The 18,782-nt window shown below is 36.3% G+C and overlaps 1 protein-coding gene across 1 annotated transcript in view; it reads right to left on the bottom strand.

Annotated features, from left to right (window-relative positions):
• LOC105814274 (chromosome unknown open reading frame, human C15orf41) overlaps positions 1 to 18,782 on the bottom strand; it is a 218,334-nt gene that overhangs the window by 99,200 nt on the left and 100,352 nt on the right. The window contains exons 8-10 of the mRNA XM_012649182.1: positions 18,080 to 18,147; positions 6,976 to 7,041; positions 6,258 to 6,363 (exon numbers count right to left, since the gene is read on the bottom strand). Of these exons, the coding sequence (XP_012504636.1) occupies positions 6,258 to 6,363; positions 6,976 to 7,041; positions 18,080 to 18,147 (240 nt within the window). The remainder of the gene's footprint in view (positions 1 to 6,257; positions 6,364 to 6,975; positions 7,042 to 18,079; positions 18,148 to 18,782) is intronic.

The following is an 18,782-nucleotide window of genomic DNA, read 5'->3' as shown; positions in this document are numbered from 1 at the left end:
CTGCCAATCCCTATACCCCAAGCCATTTTAGCATTAATTTCAATCTGATCTCCATTATTCTAGAATTAGTCTCAGAAATGGACTCTGTATCCCTGAGTTCCTGACTCTAACTGTGCTCCAGACCTCACGTCCTATTGGTAAACTCTCGTTTTATTCTTCCCTTACCCTTTCTGGATGATCATAATGATGTGTTCCATTCCTAGGATGGCCACTCAATCCTTTGCTTGTTGTTTTGGTTTGGGGTAACATTTCTGAGCCATACATGACTCAGATGAACTCCATCATAGTGAGTCAATAGAAGAAGCATCCTCTCAACAATTCTTTGGTACCCTGGATTTGTAAAAATGGTCAATATGCCCCCCTCATAAATATCTTGCATGTGCTTGAAGACAATAATCATTGAGATGTCTTTCTACCCTGACAAACTGTAATACATTGACATTTCTTTATAGATCTGTTTTCTTTCCCTTTAATCCTTTGATTTAACTCATTCCATTTTCTCAACACCTGTGTCTTTATTGCAAATATCATTCTAAAGGCCTAAAACAACATTTCTATTCTTTATTCACTTTTGTATTTAAAGTCATTTTTAAAAACAATGAACGATGGCAGAAAATATGAATTCCTTGCCTAGGAAAGCCTTGTTATTCATATTTCAAATGCAGAAAAAAAGGTACTTACCCATTACAAGAAATCATTCTTACAAAAGTACCATATACACAGAGAACACTTCCCTCATCTTTATCAAATATTTTGAGGTTATTCTAGCTAATAACAGTGTCAAGTATTTGTCTAGAATAACAGAACATCCATATCTCACAACCAACTCCACTATAAGAGATGGAAAAGCAAATTATTATATTTTACCTTTATAGAAGCCCTCTCTAGTGCATTTGCTAATTATTAGTCAATCTGTCTCTTTTTGCTGATGACTACTTGTTAGTATACCACAGCAGTGCCTTCGGAGGCTGCTGTAATTGAAGGTTTGCAAGAGCTTCTATTGCTGAGGCACATACTCCAACTTAAGACAGATGTGATCAGCCTTGTTTTTAACAAGGCTGAAATAACTGGAAATCTGTGATTTGGCTAATTGCAGGCTTCCTGAAAGTATCTTAATACAGGAAAAAACTTTGGCCATCCTCTGAAAAATACCTTCCTTAACTCTAACTGCTTGGCAGCCCTCTTCTAAATGCCTTTTCTCTCAAGTTATCACAAACCAGAGAGAGCAATTGCTAGACCATTGAGTAAATAACTGATCTTTAAAAATACTTAGAGGTAAGAAGGAAAGTCAAATCAATCCTTGTGGCAGAAGGTATTAGCTTAGCATTGCTTCTAGGAGAGTAGACTCTCTGGAGCCAAAGGTTCAAAAATCTGACAGATAGAACTCAGCTCTTAATCTTTTCAGTGGTACATAAATGTGATCAAGACCGTATTTCCTCTGGTGCTCATCTCCCCTCATATCCTAACACCAGTGCAAGAAATGGCTTAGGAAGATACACATACTTGCTTCCTTTGATACTGTCCTTTAGATCCAATCAAGAGGGGTCCATTCCCTGGACTCAAGCTTTAGAGGTCTCTGCTCTAGTTCTCCTTTGGTTGTATCCCAATCCATGGGGTGAGGAGTCTATGGGGCCAAGGAGCACCCCCACTTAATGCCTGTCCCCTCAACCTCTTTCTAGGCCACACTCCGTGTGCCAAGGACCTCAGACTTCCTGATCTAATATCCTGAGACTACTCCCAGGGTCTGCATGGCCCTCTGTCTCAGGTTCATCCACGTGATAAGAGGGCAGACCCCCAGAGTGTGCACCACTGGCCTGAGGGCAGTGGTTTGTGGGAATGTACGTGGAGCTTAGATATGCAGGTTGGGCTGTGCCTGACACCTTTACAGGTGTAGGATGGAGCCAGGGGTGAGAAAAAAGGAGAGGCAGGCTGTGTGGTGGGGCCACGTCTCTGCACTGACACATGTTATCTGGAAATTCTTAATGCAAATATGAACTTCCAGTTCCTCGTGTAGGATAGAATATATTTTATTTAATGTCTGTTAACTCAATACGTAACTTGAAATATTTAGACACATGGTATATAAGGCTCCATTTGTACTCTTGCCGCAGGCCCAGTTTTATGAATGCAATAAAGAAACTAGGAAGTATCCTTTGTTCAGAATTTTCAAGGTATAATCCTCAACAGCTGATTCAAACGTTGTCTGTCAGGCATCAGTAAATTCATTCATATATTTATTCATTCAATAAATATCTACTATCACCTACTATGTGCCAGCTTCTGGACATTCAGAGATGGATAAAATCAGTAGGTAAGACGGAACTCATTTTTAATTGGAGGAGGATGACAAGTAAACAAGTAATTACAATGTTTGATAAATGCTATGAAATTATTAGCAGAACACAAGAGGTACATCAAACCCAATCTTGGAATTCAGGAAGGTTACCCAAAGAGGTGTCAGTCAAGCTGAGTGCTGAAATTAGCTAAGTAGTTTATCTGGTAAAGAAGACAATTAAAAGTGTCTAATCAGAAGACTTTTAAATTCCACGAGACAGTGATATACAGGACAAAGAGACAGAGGGGAACTAATATTTGTTGACTGCCAGGTACTGTGAAAGTGCATTACATGTATTAAGTAAATGATCTTCATAATAGTAGGGCAAGGAAGGTATTATTAAGCCCATTTTATTGAAAAGAAAACAAAAGGACAGGGAAAAGTTGCTTCCAGTCATGAGACCAGAAAGTGGCATAGCCTGGATTCAAACCCAGTATTTCTTCCATTACGTCAAGGATCACTAAATTGGAAAACTAGATTCAAACAAAGCTTTGCCCCATTTGTTTCAGCCAGGAAACTAAGATCTTCTTTAAGAAGAGCAGAGAGGTAAACCAACAGAGTGCACTTTGGTTTTAAATAGATGCCTCTAATGATAGCGTGCCAGAATGCGACCAGAATGGCAGGTGGAGGGGCTGAACTTGCACTTGCCACTTCCATGTTCTTGACAGTGTTTGCTAGGTACTGTTCATGTGCTTTATAGCTTGTGGCTCTTTGTCATTCAAGGTCGCTCAGTGTTTTTATTCAAATTGACCCACTTTATCACAAATCACCAAAGGTAAGCACAAAATGTCTGTTCCTGCTTCTTTGAAAGGCCACATGTTAGAACTCATGTATGTATTGGTTTCTTTATTTGTCATCATCTGAATATAAAAATATATTTAGTAATACAGGTCAAATGATCAAAGAACTCACTTTTTGATTAGAGAAGGGGAATGAGAAGGCCTTTTTGGTGTTGATTTCATAGGGAAATGTGTTTTCTGGTAACCCTATGCAACATGGGGCTATATTTATGGTCCAAATGCTGCTTCTCAGAGGCACTCATGATTTCCTTTAACTCCACAGAATTACAGAGTTTTAAGGAGTTATTTAATCAAGGTTCACACATGGAATGGGAGTGTGCTTGCAGGAAAGAAAGCTTAAAGTTCCTTACTCAATATCTGTGATTCGGGGGAAGGAGACTACATTGCAAAATTTAATTTTTTTAAAGGTTAATTAACCTGAGTAAGAATATCAATTTACTATAAAAGAAAACTTACAGAAATGTTAATCTAAAAATTGGGGGCTCTATAGTTATTTGTGTGGGAAAATAGGTTTATATTAATACAAAAGCATTATTCTACAAATAGTAATTGAACAGTCTTAATGTAAAATCCAATATTTAATCTGAAAATAGTGTGACAATTAGCTACCATTAGTTTTTATAACAACTACGGGCTTATCACACAAATAAAGCAAATAGCCCAAATTGAAAGGTCAGTAGCAGATGGGGGAGAATTTCATCCAACTTTAAAGAATTTTAGCAACTGCTATGTGAGTTGTATTGAGGCAAAATATGAAAAGAGTAGGATCCTATATTTTCACAAATGGGCTAAGTTCTCCTTCTGTCAAAATGTCCCATCACTGGTAAACTTATATAATTATTAAATCCAAATTTTATAACCAAGTAAATGCCTCTATGTTCCATTTTGAACTATTTGCATCTCTTGGCCTCTCTGCAGACATGTGGTAACACCACTGACTTTTGTGTCTAGTATTTCCTCCTTAAACATCTGGTCCCTTTAAAACCAATGTTAGAATTCCTTTATCACACATCACGCCCTAAATGAATTATGCCCAGCCAGGTGTAGTGGCTCACACCTGTAATCCCAGTGACTAGGGAGGCAGAAGTGGGAGATCACATGAGGTTAGGAGTTTAAGACCAGCCTGGGCAACACAGTGAGACCCTGTCTCTACAAAAAACAAAAAAAATTAGTCAGGTGCGATGGCACATGCCTATATCCTAGCTACTTGGGAGGATCACTGGAGCTCAGGAGCTTGAGGTTGCAGTGAGCTTCGATGACACCACTAATACTCCAACCTCAGGTGACAGAGTGAGATCCTGCTTCTAAAAAAATAAATGGATGATTGAATCAGTGAATTATGTCCACTTAGCTGATATATATTTGAAGAACATGTTCAGGGAATATAAATCAGTAATAGTCTAAGTAGAACATCATTAAAATGGAAAAAGTAGAATGCAACAAAAAAGTAAAAAATACACAGAAAACTGTATTAAATTTCTATGACTCGGACCCTCTCCAGCCACATCAAAAATCCATAGGTCTATCACTCAAGTGACTAGATTATTTAATCAATATCTAAATGGTAAATGTACATAGTAGGGACTCAATAAATAGTTTTAGAATAAAGACAATGCTTTTGGAATTTCTAAGTAAGTTCTATTATCTGGGATTCAATTTCCAATTGTTCTTCAAAAAAGAGTTGACCAGTACCAAAAGGGGGAAAACAATTTCAATGCATACTGATTGAATTGATCAGCTTTTTAAATTCTTTAACAACCTAAACTTACACAATTTGATTTTCTTGTCATTGTTTTCCCTATAACTATCAAAAATGATGCTTTCTCTACTATTTCAAACTCATCATAAAATTGCTAAAACTCTAAAATTCCATTTGCCACATTACTACTAATTTGAATAATGGCTGAATAAAACACAGGAAACGCTGAAGCAGCATTGATTTCTAAAACATTTTGCACTTTCCTCCTCCATCCCTGTAAAGTAAAGCTCGGATGCTACGCGCAATTACACAGGAAAATCAAGAAAGCCATTACATTCAGCATTTTGTCATGATCATTGTTACCATGGCAAAAAGTGGGCTTAGTTTAGCACAGCTGCTACAGGCAAGGTCCGCTGGCCTTTTGTAAAGCTGAGTAACAATATAACACCCAATTCTGTAGCTGGTCACTGTTTTTAACCTAGGACAAGGCTATTGTCCACGGATGCTACTGCCTCATTCCTTAATGATTGGAGCTAATGTCATCTTATTACTGTATTCTTCCTACTGGCCAGTGACCAAGGGAAATAGTTCATCTAGGAAGGTTACCACTTGACCCACCTCCTATTCCAAAGGGAGAAAATGTGTAGTGTGAAAACTTGAGACTGCAATAATAGAAAAAGGCAAAGTTTCAACAGCAGCATTGTAAATGACCGTAGGGCTGTGCTGGAAATAGCACGAGTTTGGGAGTGAGAAAGAGAAATGCAGACCTTTGATAACTAGCTGTACGGCCTATCATTTTCTCTGAGTATCAGCTTAGTTATCTCTAAAATGGGGATAAATGTAACTTCCTTGTGAGGATTAGCTGAGATAATCTGCAGGCCCAGGCATGTGGTGAGTAATCAATAAAACAGCGTCCCCCCACCCCTACCGCCTTTCTTAATCACTGAGATTTCTATGCCTTCAGGAATGTTGACAGTAGCCGGTAGGTAAACTTCCTCCTGCTAGAAGGTAAATCATTTTCATTTTTCATATCATTTGGATACTTTCCTCAGAGAGCTGAGGACAAATTATTTTGAAGTCTGGCAGTACGCATAAATTTCACACCAAAAGGATAAAAATTCAATGTCAATATTATAATATGCATCACACCTTATTATTTATAAGTGGCACTAATATCACTGTACAATGGAAAATGAAGTATATACTAATTTTGACCGTATGCAGGGATTTTTAGTCTTAAAAAATGAAGCAACATTATGAAAGCAGAGAAGTTTAAATTATCTGAAATGAATACATTAATCAAGACCCTATATTCACTAGAAAGAAAGGCTACTAGCATTTTTACCAGCTAAACAAAATATTTTTTCTAATGAGATTTCAGCTGAGTGTCGTTTATCTTAAGAGAAAAATAATGGGACCTTACCTATTCCAGTAGCTCCAGAACTGGTCATGCAGGTAGGCGTGGTGGCTACATTCATCACCAAATGAGGCTTTGCTTTCAATCCAGTGAATTATGTGCCCTTCTACAGCTAAGGGACAAAGCATTACTAATATACGGCAAAGGAAAGGGAAGATTGAAAATTCTGAACTCTACACAGGCCTCTCTATGCTTCACATTAATGAGCAGAGGCTTAGCCCTTACCATCATCTATAAATGCAATTATAAAACAACGCATTGTATATGTTCATTACAGGGAACATTTATGTTACCATCACATCCCTTTTATTTTTCATATTCTTCAAAGTCCCTGTCCTAGTTCTGAGATTCTCTGTATAACTCGACAAGTGACATGTCAAGCAGACCAGAATGAGTTTGGCTTTTCAATAGAATCAAGTTTTAAAAATGCAAAATTTTGAGAAATAAGTTGAAAATGGCAATGAAAAAATGGCAACTTCAGAAAATATGTTCATTTCTCACGTATATGTGAAAGTTTGTAAGGTATAGATTTCTTCGGAACCTATTTTTTTTTTACTATTTTAAAATAATCTTCTCCAACTATTTTCACCCATTTAGGCACAATTTTATAAAGCTAATCTACTCTTGTAACATTTACTAATATGAACATACTAACAAAAAATGTATAGAAAAAATATACTCCTTTTCTCTATAAACGAGTGCATAACAGAATTTAAGAACTTACCAACTGGAACTTGTAAAATAAAGTCTGGTGTTTTGTCATAACCCTTTGCACGGAGCTGATCTTCATCTACAGGAAGAGCAAATACTATTACTTATAACGGTATTCCATTAATAAGATAGCAATATAATTGCTTTTCTTTTTCATATATGTGTAAAAATTACTAATGCAGTCATACATATCTTTCTCATGCTTGCAATGCTGTGTCAGAATAAATGAACTTTCTTAACAAACCTGAAGCACAGATATAAAAACACTTCTTTGTCCCTTCTGCATTTTTATGCCTTTATTATAAACACCATTAATTCAAGCTGTGATATGCTATCTTTTTTTTGTAATTGGAGATACTAAAAATAAAGAAATATACTTACTGATTGAAAGAACAGGCTTTCACCACCATGAATATTGCTAATGTTATCAGCCAACATTGACAATTTACAGGAAGGCACAAGCACAGTGGCCTTTATAATTATGAAACAAATGCTCTCAACAAAGCAATTAAGAAAGTTTTGTTTCAATTAGTGAAACTATTCCTACACGCAAGAAAGGGACAAGGACAATGAGATCACCACAAAGAATTAATTATCCTGCTTAACTCCTTTGGTATGCTATTGCTTTTGGCATTTACCAGAGTTTTATAACTAACAATATGCAATTCTGAAAAGCAAACAGGCTTTAAGATTTTTTCCCTAAGTCTGTTTGATTTCTTGATCCTCTGTAAACATCAATGATCCATTCAGAAGGAAAAAAGGAAGCTTGACAAAGTTGGAAAAAACTAGCAAGGTGCTTGGTTAAAAAAAAAAAAAAAATCCTCCAATATTTTCTAAATGCTGTCCTTGACTTCTAATGGCATTACAATGTGATTTCTGAAATGGGGAGTTCTCCATTAGATTTTGGAGTGACCTGGTCATTCAATTCCAGACATGGCTTTCTGTCTTCACCCAACCTCAACTAATGGCCCAACCAAGTAACAAGGAAGGCTGTGTGGTCTCTTAACACCTACTGGGCTGTTGACATTGTCATGCATCCCATTCGCCTTCCTGCATCACCTTTGATTAAAATTAATGGCCCATTCCCAGTGTTGGGTAGCTTATTTCCAATCCATTTGTCAGCCCAAGACAGTGGTTTCATGGCCGATGTTCAGAAACTCTCTTTTAGAACACTCTTGTGTGAATCTTGAAAGGTCAGCATTTTAAATGTAAATAACCTTTTAATGACAAGACACATATTTAAAGCAGACATTCAAGTTAAATTTTGTTAAAAGTCAATATCCTTAAGCTATCAAGATTCTGAAGGGCTGATGCCAGAATTCAGAACAATCTCCCTGTCTTGAAATACAAAAAATTTTAAGTTAAATGTTGAGATAATGAAATACAAATTCAAGTAGTACAACTTTAAAAACAAGAAAATTTGGGAAGTGGGCTGTAGATGAACAGAACTGGAGAAAAATTTCTATCCTATAACTATACTCAGACCACAGCGAGACTATTTAATAAAAAAGACATTTATTAAAATCGACTCCAGTGCCTTGAGCTGATGTTTCAGGTAGCTGATGAACAGTTTTAAAGGCTGGGTTGACATTAAAAAAGATAGATTAATATTTTATTAAAACTATCCTAGCTTGATCAACCTTTGCAGATGTTAAAATCTATTTCAGAAAGAAAAATGATTATGTTTCTGATAACAGTGCAAAACAAAATTTCAAAGGTCACCAAGCAATCCAAATGCACACACTAAAATCCCTTTAAAAGGCAGACGCTGCACTCCTGTTCACTGCACCAAAATTACTAACACAATACCTACAATTTAAACTGCATGACTGACTTAATGTGAAAATTAAAAAACCCAAACCCCAAAACCTGAACATAAAATACCAAGTGAGGCTAGGGAATGTTCCATCTTTCTGTGGAGAACTTCAAAGTACAACTGGCTCACTTGTGTGCATGCACTCTCTCTTACACACACACACACACACACACACACACACCTCATTCTCTCTCCCTCCCACTCTCTCTCTCAGTATGAAGTTGATCCAATAGTAATCATACACAAAGGACAGAATCTAGAAGTCTGTTTCACCGCCAGTGATACTGTACTTCTATTTTTTATAGTAAAGAGTTTACCTCAAACATCTGAAATACTATGTATTGGGCATCTTCTCCTTTCTTAAATTTACTTACTAAACTCTCACTGCCTTATTGCCCCTGTTTCAACCTCCACATTGCTTCTTTCAATCTAGATTTCCTAAGAAAGGAGGAAGTAACAACTTGGCAACCTTCAGAGGAAATGACAGTAAAAGTATAGGAAGTAGCATTTATGAACAGGTGGCCTTGTTCACCTGCCCTAGGCCCCAGGAGAAGTTTCTAACACTGATCACCCCATTGGGAGATTTTTAAGGTCAGCCCTGTTCATCTGGCCTGATTTTCTAGCTTTTGCATTATGTTTCTTTCTTGGACCCCAGACCTTGAAACATTTCTTTGGATCATTATCCAAACCATTCGGTATGGATTTAAAATTTCGTTTATATGTCAAGGTTCCAACTGTGGGATCTCGAGGTGATATACCTTGGTCACAGCCCATACTAATTCCCTTCTGCTTCATTCTGTGTTAGCTACCCTAGACTATCCTGCATGGGCCTCTCACACACTGGGCTGGATGCTGTTGCTCTGACAACAGGAATGTTTCCCTTTCATCTTTAAATACCCTATCCATTGCCCCACTCTCACCACGAAAATAGGCCCTATACACATGTAATGCTCAAAAAGAATAACTGAATAAAATACAAGTCCATTTTTAAGAATATTTATGTCTTTTACAAAGCCCATCTAGACTGACAATAATTTTCTTTCCTAATTTAACTCCCCATGCATCAAAAAGCCACCGTGGCACCAAACTAAACTCAAAGATCAAGGTTTTATTTGATAACTTTCACTGTTATCTTTCATCCTTGGTCCCAACTGTCTGTTCTACATTTTCACCTGAGGTTCATTTCAATTGTAAAGAAAAGGACAATATTGCTATCCTTAACACTGATGGGAAAATTTCCTACATTTTTCTTTGATGTCTAGTATTTTAAATAATATTGGCCTTATTTGCTCCTTGAAATTTTGGTAGCATACCCCCACAAAAACCCAATCCATGCCTGGTGCTATTATTGGGCAGTACCTTGGCTACTTTTCCTACTTTTTCTATGGCTACCGATCTATTTACATTTTTATCTCTTCTATAGTCAGTTTTGCAATTTATATTTTCCTTAAAAAATCACACATTTCAAATAGGTTCTTATAATACTTTGCACAATTTGAGCCAAGTGGTTACTTACAATTTTTGGAATTTCCCAAGTGGAAACTAGATGTTTAAGTAATCTGGTATTTTTTTTTTTCAAGAAAAAATGATCAAGATTAAGAAAAAAGTAAAAATAATTAGTCAGAAGGTATACAATTTATTCATGTTACAAGAACACTTGTAGCTTCTAAGATTTTGAAATAAAAATTATTTAAAGAAAGAATAATATATAAGTCAGAAAGAAAAAACAAGTAATGGTAATAATATGGAATAACATTTTTATTCCCAAAATGGTTGAGGATAAATATGAAATCAATTCCTAAATCCTGCAAACCTATTTTATTCAGTGTACATAGCAGATACAAAGTAAGGGTCTTCTGGTTTAAAGTGAATATACCCAATATATTTCATAACTATTAAGCTTTAATGTCATATCTCAAGTGTACATTATCAAAATTAATATAAGAATATTTCACTTAAAAGCAGACTTGTTAGCCTCCAGATTCACAAAATGTAGGTTTTTAGATATCTGAATTAGTTGAGATTACTCATCCACCAACATTCCAATTTATGCACCAGAAAAGTGGCCTAGAAAACTTCAGTGACCAACCAAGGCCTGGATCTCTCAAATAGTTACAGATACAGGGCAAGAGCCCGTGTCAACCAAGTTCCAGTTTGTTCCAGTAGACTGTACACCACTCTTAATTATGCAGATATTTAAATGTGATTATGTGTAACATTTATGAAATGGGGAAAATTCTTATTTTCTCTTGTAAGGTCCTGAAGCACAGGAAAGGTAGATGGCCATCTGTCATATATTGTTTAGATGAGATATCATTTAGACAACACCTGCCTGAAAAGAAGAGGAACTAGATAATTTCTTGAATTCTAGCATTTCAATGGTCCTCTCTCCAATTTATTTTTAAAAAATCAATAGAACTGTATCCAAAGATAAAACTGATGTTAAGTTTTAAAAACAACCCAGGTCTTCATTTATTTTTAAGTTGTCAGGCTCGTCTTTAGAGGTCATTTTTAAAAAACGAACTACATATGCGTAAAGAACGTTGTGAAAGTTTAATTTCTCTGGCCTTTGAATTACCCTCTTTTCCAAATACCCAAAATATCCAAAGCAATTAAGTACTAATTACACAATTTCTTTTTTTAAAATAAAGGACTGATTTTGAGTCAGAGAACAAAACACATCTGAAACTAGTTAACATATACTTAAGAATCATGGGGCATCAGGACTACCAAGAAAAGGTTTGAGGGCTTTTGGGGATTTTTTTGGAAGTAAAAAATTTAAATCTAAATAAGATAGTCATTTTCAGAAAGATTCTGCAAAATTCCAGTTCACGACATCAGAAAATTAAAAATAATATCCTGACATGCCTTTTATTTATGAATGTATCAAGAGTTTTCTAAACTGCTAGATTCAAATATGCTATATGATAAGATCTTTTTTATACCTATTGTGCATCTGTACTAAATTGGGGAAGGGCAAAAAGGACATCTATTAATACAAATTAAAAATACAGCATATGTTTTTTACTCTAGTATCTTACTTTTCTGTGTTATTTTTTCCAAAACACTGCCTCAATTGAATATTTGGAGCTATAACCTTTGTTCTCTATATTTTTATGTTCCTTAGGAGTAAGCTTCACGGCCTTTTCTACACAATTTAAGAAGTTAGCAAGGTTCAGTAATAGATGTTATTATGATATGCAAACCATGTGCAAAAGTACACAGAACAGATATGCATTTAATGGGGAGACTGATAGCAAAGATAAATGAAATCTTTAGAGAACCCAAAATTTCATTATAGCCATTAGTTTCAACCTCTTCCCCCAAAGCCTCTTATCAAAGCCACTAATAAGGAATACAACTGACTGCTCTGACCCTGTCCTTTGCTTATGTCTTTAGGGGACAATACCAGTGAAAATTGAAGTGCCCTAAAGATAGGAAACAAATGGGAGGTCAAGAAGCTGGGGCAGTGTAGAGAAGCTAGGTGGGCTAGTCCCTGCCAACTAGTGGCTGTGGGGAGACAAGGACATGAATATCAACCAGAAAAGTAAAATTCTTCTATACTTTACACCAAATCACTCTAAATCCTTTTGGGTTAATGCCACAAATGAAGGGACAAATCAGCATGGTAGAGTAAGAAGACACAGGACAAGACAGGTTGTTGGGAAGACACTAGCTGTGATGCAAGGCCTAAGGCCAGGTTTTCAAATAGAACAAGGGGATTGGACAGTCCCTAGTGAGTGCCCTTTCCAACTGCAAGATACAGAGGAATGTCTCAGTGTTAGCCCTCGTCTGCCCTACTTCCTCAGCTGTAGTCACTGATGTCAGACTCTTTTGCAGGGCCAGCTCCATCTGTCCCTGAGCCAATCTCAGTGAAGGGACGCATGTTAGCAGTTCTGAGACATTAAAAGGATCTCCTACACAGATAGATAAATGTGTGTACGCATGTGCAAGTGCGTGAGCGTGTGTGCACACACAGGACCAAGGAGGCAATCCAGCAATAGCAGTAACTGAGTTAACCCCTAACGTGCTCTGGTTATGGGGAATAAAGCCCTAAACTGTAGCTTATTATCTGTGAGGAGAGTGAGATTTTTGACCAAATTAAAGTGCCAGATGATCCTGTAGACCATCCTGTCTGGCATTGTTACCTCACTCTCACAGTGTGATTCTGGTAGACGGTCAGTAATGTGATCTCTCCCAATCACCTGGCCATAGGGGTAGACACTTGACCCAGACCAGCTGATCACAGCTCTTTCTGAGATTTGTTATTGGGCAAAAGAGAATTATCAATTTTCCTCTGGAATTATGAACTCTGAGGATTAAACTAGCAACTGCCAGTGATCATCAATGTTACCTGAGAATGAAGCCGACATAGAAAAGAGGAGAACACAGGGAGGAGGGATGGGGAGATACTGATGGCATTGTCTCGTCTTCTAGATTCTAGACACACCAGAAGTGAATTTCTCTTTTTTGGACTTTCTAGGTGTGTCTTTGTGTGTGTGTGTGTGTGTGTAATCTAGCTTGATTGAATTTCTGTCACTTACAACCAAAATAGTTCCAATAAATCATCAGTACCAGGAAAGCAGATAGCAATGGATATGAGTTATTTAACCAGAGAAAAAGTAAGTAGTCTCTTACCATGACAATTTCTTCAGAAAGGGGAAAATAGGACCAAAATTCCCTACGTCCTGCCCCCAATATCATCATGTTTCTGTTACTCTAAAAACTGCCTCTTATTTTTAACCTTCTGATAGATAGGAGTTTAATGACTGATTTCCTGTAAAATATCCAACCATCTCAGTTCCCTTCAACCTACATAATCATATGTTTTATTTCTAGTCTCTTATTCTTTACTGCTGACATCTGCACGTACGCACAATCTTAGTGTTCTAAATCTCATCTGCTCCCGCTGCCTATTCCTCACCTGAAGTCATAATCCCCTGTTTGTCACATCATAATCACTTCCCCAGCAGAGCACTGTTGCTTCAGGTGGAGAATAAAGCAGCAGGAGCAGATGAACTCTTAGAAACAAAGATCCTAATTTCTTACAGCAAGGGACATCCTTCGCTAAGCCTATTTGGCTTTACAGATTATACCCTCCTGGAGTCCCACAGAGTAATATGTGAATGCTAGAAAAGCACCCATGTAAAATATGCTGGTTTGTCCAAACATTGGGGAGGTTGGTGAGGCAGGGATAAAGCAAATGCTTCTCAGGTATCACTCAAAGTAATTGTTGGCATCTACTAACAGGGTCACATTCACTGGAAAGAATAAAATATCTCCAGAGCCATCCTTATTAAGCCAAACTTAACAAGGATTTGCACCAGACAAAGGCTGTGGAAGTCACAATGAAAGTCCCTCCAAACTGGAGATAAGCCAACACATGAACGATGAATGGTTTATCTTCAGTCTCTAGTATAAGCTCTTTCATATTTTTCCCAACAGTGCAAACAGTCCTGTTGTTTTCGTACTGTTACTATTTTCCATTCCTCTCTTACATTTTTGTCCAAAGCTCTCAAAAACCAAAAACCAAACCAAACCAAAAAGAAAAACCATAGAGAGCCTATAATACAGCAAAACATGGTCTCATTAATCACTTGAGGGATACAAATGAACACATTTCCACTTTCTATTTTGTTAATATTAGAAATGGAGTGGACCCTTAGCAGAGATAATAGGATGGTCACAGTGTTTACTGGTCAATTTAAAGTTGAAGCAGAGTTCTTTGTGCAGCCACGCCTAGGAGTAGGCAGCAGTTTCCTCATATCTTCTGAGACTTTGAATGCTGATCAATAAATGTTAATTCTAAATTAATTATCCTTGGAAAGAACTACTGACATGTGGTAAAACCTATCTTAAATTTTCCTGGAAGGCTCCACATTTGATTCAACTTAAGAATTTTTTTTTTTTTTAATCCCTAATGGTGTCTGCCCCTAGCAAGTACTTAAAAGAGTGGGTAGCTTAATACTAAGAGAGCTAAGCTAATGAGCTCAACTAGCCATCCTAGAAGTACACGGTGGCAGGAAGGTCCTGGTGAGAGACAGCAGATGAATAAGTCAAATTCTATCACCATTTTAAGAAAAAATAACTCATGAGGTAGCAGCATTTTCTTCCTTTGTAAAGGATAGCTATGGATATTTAGTATAATTTGTACCTTTCTTTGAAAGATTTAATAAAAGTAGTATGACAACAGCTTTAAGCATTTCTTTTCATTATCAGGACAATCATGTAAGCACCTACTAAGTGAAATGTACCAGAAAGAGAACTGCATTTTCATTGTCTCACTGAGAGGGACATGCAACACTGTGCATGGCTATGAGCATCCAGCAGACACAGAGTGCTTACAATCAATCACTTCCTACTAACCGGTGTAGCTCCCCGCATGTAGAAAATGCAACAAAAGTTAGTTGAAAAGAAAGAATAAATAATAAATAAAAGAATTACAAGGACTCTCAGAAATTGCTAGAAATTATCTGTACTTGTTTGTAGCTTATCTCCCTACTAGACCATGACCCCATGAAAACAGGGACTTCAATTTATGTGTACTGCCTAAATAATATCCAATTTGGTAACTTATTTGTGGAATAAATGAATAAATATATGAATGAAAAATAGTTTTTAGTTGGAGAAACTAATGTCATTTATTCAACTTTGACCTGTCTTAATACTATATACATATTTGTGGAAATACAAGTTAGATAAGTTTACAAGATAGGATAAACCTGAATGAGTATCTCAAATCTTCAACGATAGTGACTGTTCTTTTTTTTCTTTACTATAAAGCCTGGTTAAATCTTGTGCCATAGCAACTGCTCAGTACATGGTTATGAAGCAAAGAAATTTAGAAAGGCCTTAGGGTTAGAAAAAGGGTGATTTACTTTTTATCCCTTCTATGGGCAAGAGAAGTCAGATAAAATACATATTTTATAAAACTTCATATAGAGCACAATGTGTGGAAAATTTAGAATGGGGTAAAAAATTTTAAGGAACATCAGAGTTCTTAAATTAGGAAGAGTGAATACATAAACAACAAGAATAACTGTCTTTTGAAAGTAGTTCACAATAAAGGGAGGGGAGAGGTAGAGGGAGGAGAGGGAGAGATATTTTACTTCTATGCATCAAAGAATCAAAATAAACACGTTTGCAATGGCTCTGCAACAAAAGTCAAGGTGTACACACGTAAACAAGACAGAACAAGATCAGATTAGTGTTCTATTTATATACCAATATTTTTACATAGTTGGCTTTAAAATAATGATCTATCAAAATTTACCTGTCACAGTATTTTAGATCTAATTAATCATTGTGAAGGAGTATTTACAAGGTAAAAGAACAACAACTCCATAGCAGTATTTCATGCAAGGCTTTGAATTTTCATGTTTTAACCATAAATAAACATATGTTAATTCAGTGCTACATTAAAATACTTAAAATACAGAGAATACATTAACAACTTTTTTGTATGCTGATGAGGAAACTCTTTAAAACAGGACTGAGGTTGCATAAACTTCCTATAAATTCTTATAACTCATTTATTTTTAAAGATCTATTAAGTATCATCATTGGGTATGCTTCCATAAAATAATTACCTTTACATCTTATAGTATAGAGGAGTAGATGGGAAAGGACTCATCAATTTCAATTTTAAGTCCCCTTTCTGTAACTACATGCAGGTGGCAATGACTCCCTGACCACATTTCTGCATTGCCTTTGTCAGCCACGGTGAATCCAACCTAGCACACTCAGTTCAAGTAAGCGAAGGACCTAGGACTAAGGTTAGCTCTATGGCTGTGCTCTTTGCTCTTTCTCCCAGTTGGGGTCTGCTAGTCCTCAGAAAGGGAGCAGAGAAAAGCCAGGTCACACAAAGAAACGGGGCAAAGGGCCTGACTGTCCGTAGGCACATGGTGTCAAGCGAGTAAGGCCAAGTGGCTCTGAAAACATGGCTGCTTAGTTGGTGGCTTAAAACAAAAATATACCTTTGGTCATGCCATATTGGCCACTATCTAAGTGATCAATGTGATCAGATATTTCATGATACTATCAGAATTCCACAGTTCTGAAACAACTCTCATACTGCATCGTAGGTCACTCATTCCAACTGGTTCTGAGCTATTACATATTTTCTTTTTGATTAGATTTTTAAAAGGATATTTCTTCCCAACTTACCCTCTTTCCACAGGCTGAACAATTCAATTTTCCTCATATGAAAGACTTTCTGCTTCTACATACTAAAATTTAATCTAGTAATTTGAGGCCACCTTCCTGATTTATCAACTTTCTTTAACCCTAACTAGAGAATATTTATGATATTTCCCAGCTTCAAATTAAAATAATCTTATAATGCATTTGACTCCATTCTCTAATTTATTAATAAAAATGCTGAACACTAAGATTTACAATAGATCCTTTGCAGGACTGTATTAAACATCCCTTCCTTACTTGACATAAGACCATTCATTTCTCTACATTTGATTCTCCTTGGCCAATTCTTTGTCCATTCTGGGACAAAACTTATGTAATCCAATGTTCTTTGATTTTTCTTTTTGTCCTAAAAAACATACTATGTAGACTTCAATATCTACATAAAACAACTGTATAATAATAAAATGATTGGTATAGACCCTGAACAAATTACTACACCTAAAATGAAGAAGAGGAATTCATTGTAGAGTGCTTTATGGTTTCCACGATCAGTTATTACATGCATGTCCTTTGAGGCTTAATTTCTAATGCTTAAGAGATGTTGAAAGAAATACTAACCTGTAATACACAAATACATGCATACATGTGGGAATTTAAAAAAGCATACTAAATCTATGAAGACAATTAATGTGTGGCATGAAAATAATAAAGGCTTAATATTTTGCTTTCAAACAAAAGTACAACTTGATTCCATATATGAGACAAACATACCTAACATGAATTTTTCCAGCCGTTCTCTTTAATATATAAGACATTTTATAAGACAATATTTCTTTTATTTCTTTTTCTCATAAGGCCTAGATTATGGTTAATATCTCATGGCACCAAAAGTAATACTGCAACAGATATTAAAGCATTTTTTCAGCCACTTATTCCATAAAATATTAATTGCGAGCCTGTGCATGTGCTGTATACATAGAGGATTAGGTAACCAAGTTCCTGCTCAGTTCTAAATCAATAAAAGATAACATGCATACCATCAATCATCATTCACTCTTCCTTCAGTATATAATAACTGCAAGTGGAAGATTTTAAAAATATATATTTAAGCACTCACAGAAACATAACACGAGCTAGAGAGCATGTGAACAATACTTACCTAGGAAGGACAGTTTTTTCTCTAGAAGCAAGTCTCTCAGCAAGACCTCGTGCTCATGACCAATGGCACTGGGAAGTTTTGGTTAAAGAGGGTAACACAGGTAGAATTACACCATCAGGAAAATGCAAATACTAGGCCTATACTTTGAGATGAAATGGAGAATTGAGGTAATTAGAGCAACCATTTTCACCTTTAGCCCACATCTCTGAGGAATGAGATTTCTACACACGTCCCCTCATTTAAGTGATTCCATAGAATTTTTCAATTTTTATATGTATTTGGCCATCAAAGATCTGAGATGGGTGTGTACTTTAACTCCTTTTAAAAAGAGGGGGAGTCCTATTTTAAGCACATATTAATCTGTGTTAAAAATTCCTCCATTCAATTTAGCATACATTTACTAAGCACTCACTAAGTACAGCAAAGAATACCAACCAGCCTTGGCCCTAAAAGACCTTCTAATCTTACAGAGTTCTATAAATCTTCTATGAATTCATACTTGTCACCAAGCCAGCATTTAGCAGCTTCTCTGCTTCACTTCCTTTCTACTGTTGGTGATCTTGTATGACCTGGGAAGCCAAACAAGTGACTTCTTAAGAATACCTGTAATCTGGAAGAGAGACATCTTAGTAGAGAACTTCAGATTTGGGTGTGGGTACAGAGGCTGTTTCAAAAGACTTTTTTTCATGTTTGTGCACATGTA

The sequence above is a fragment of the Propithecus coquereli genome, unplaced genomic scaffold, assembly GCF_000956105.1.
Source record: "Propithecus coquereli isolate 6110/MARCELLA unplaced genomic scaffold, Pcoq_1.0 Scaffold3, whole genome shotgun sequence".
Classification (NCBI taxonomy): Eukaryota; Metazoa; Chordata; class Mammalia; order Primates; family Indriidae; genus Propithecus; species Propithecus coquereli.
The sequence above is the reverse complement of the archived record's forward strand: the minus strand, read 5'-3'. Positions and strand labels throughout refer to the sequence as shown.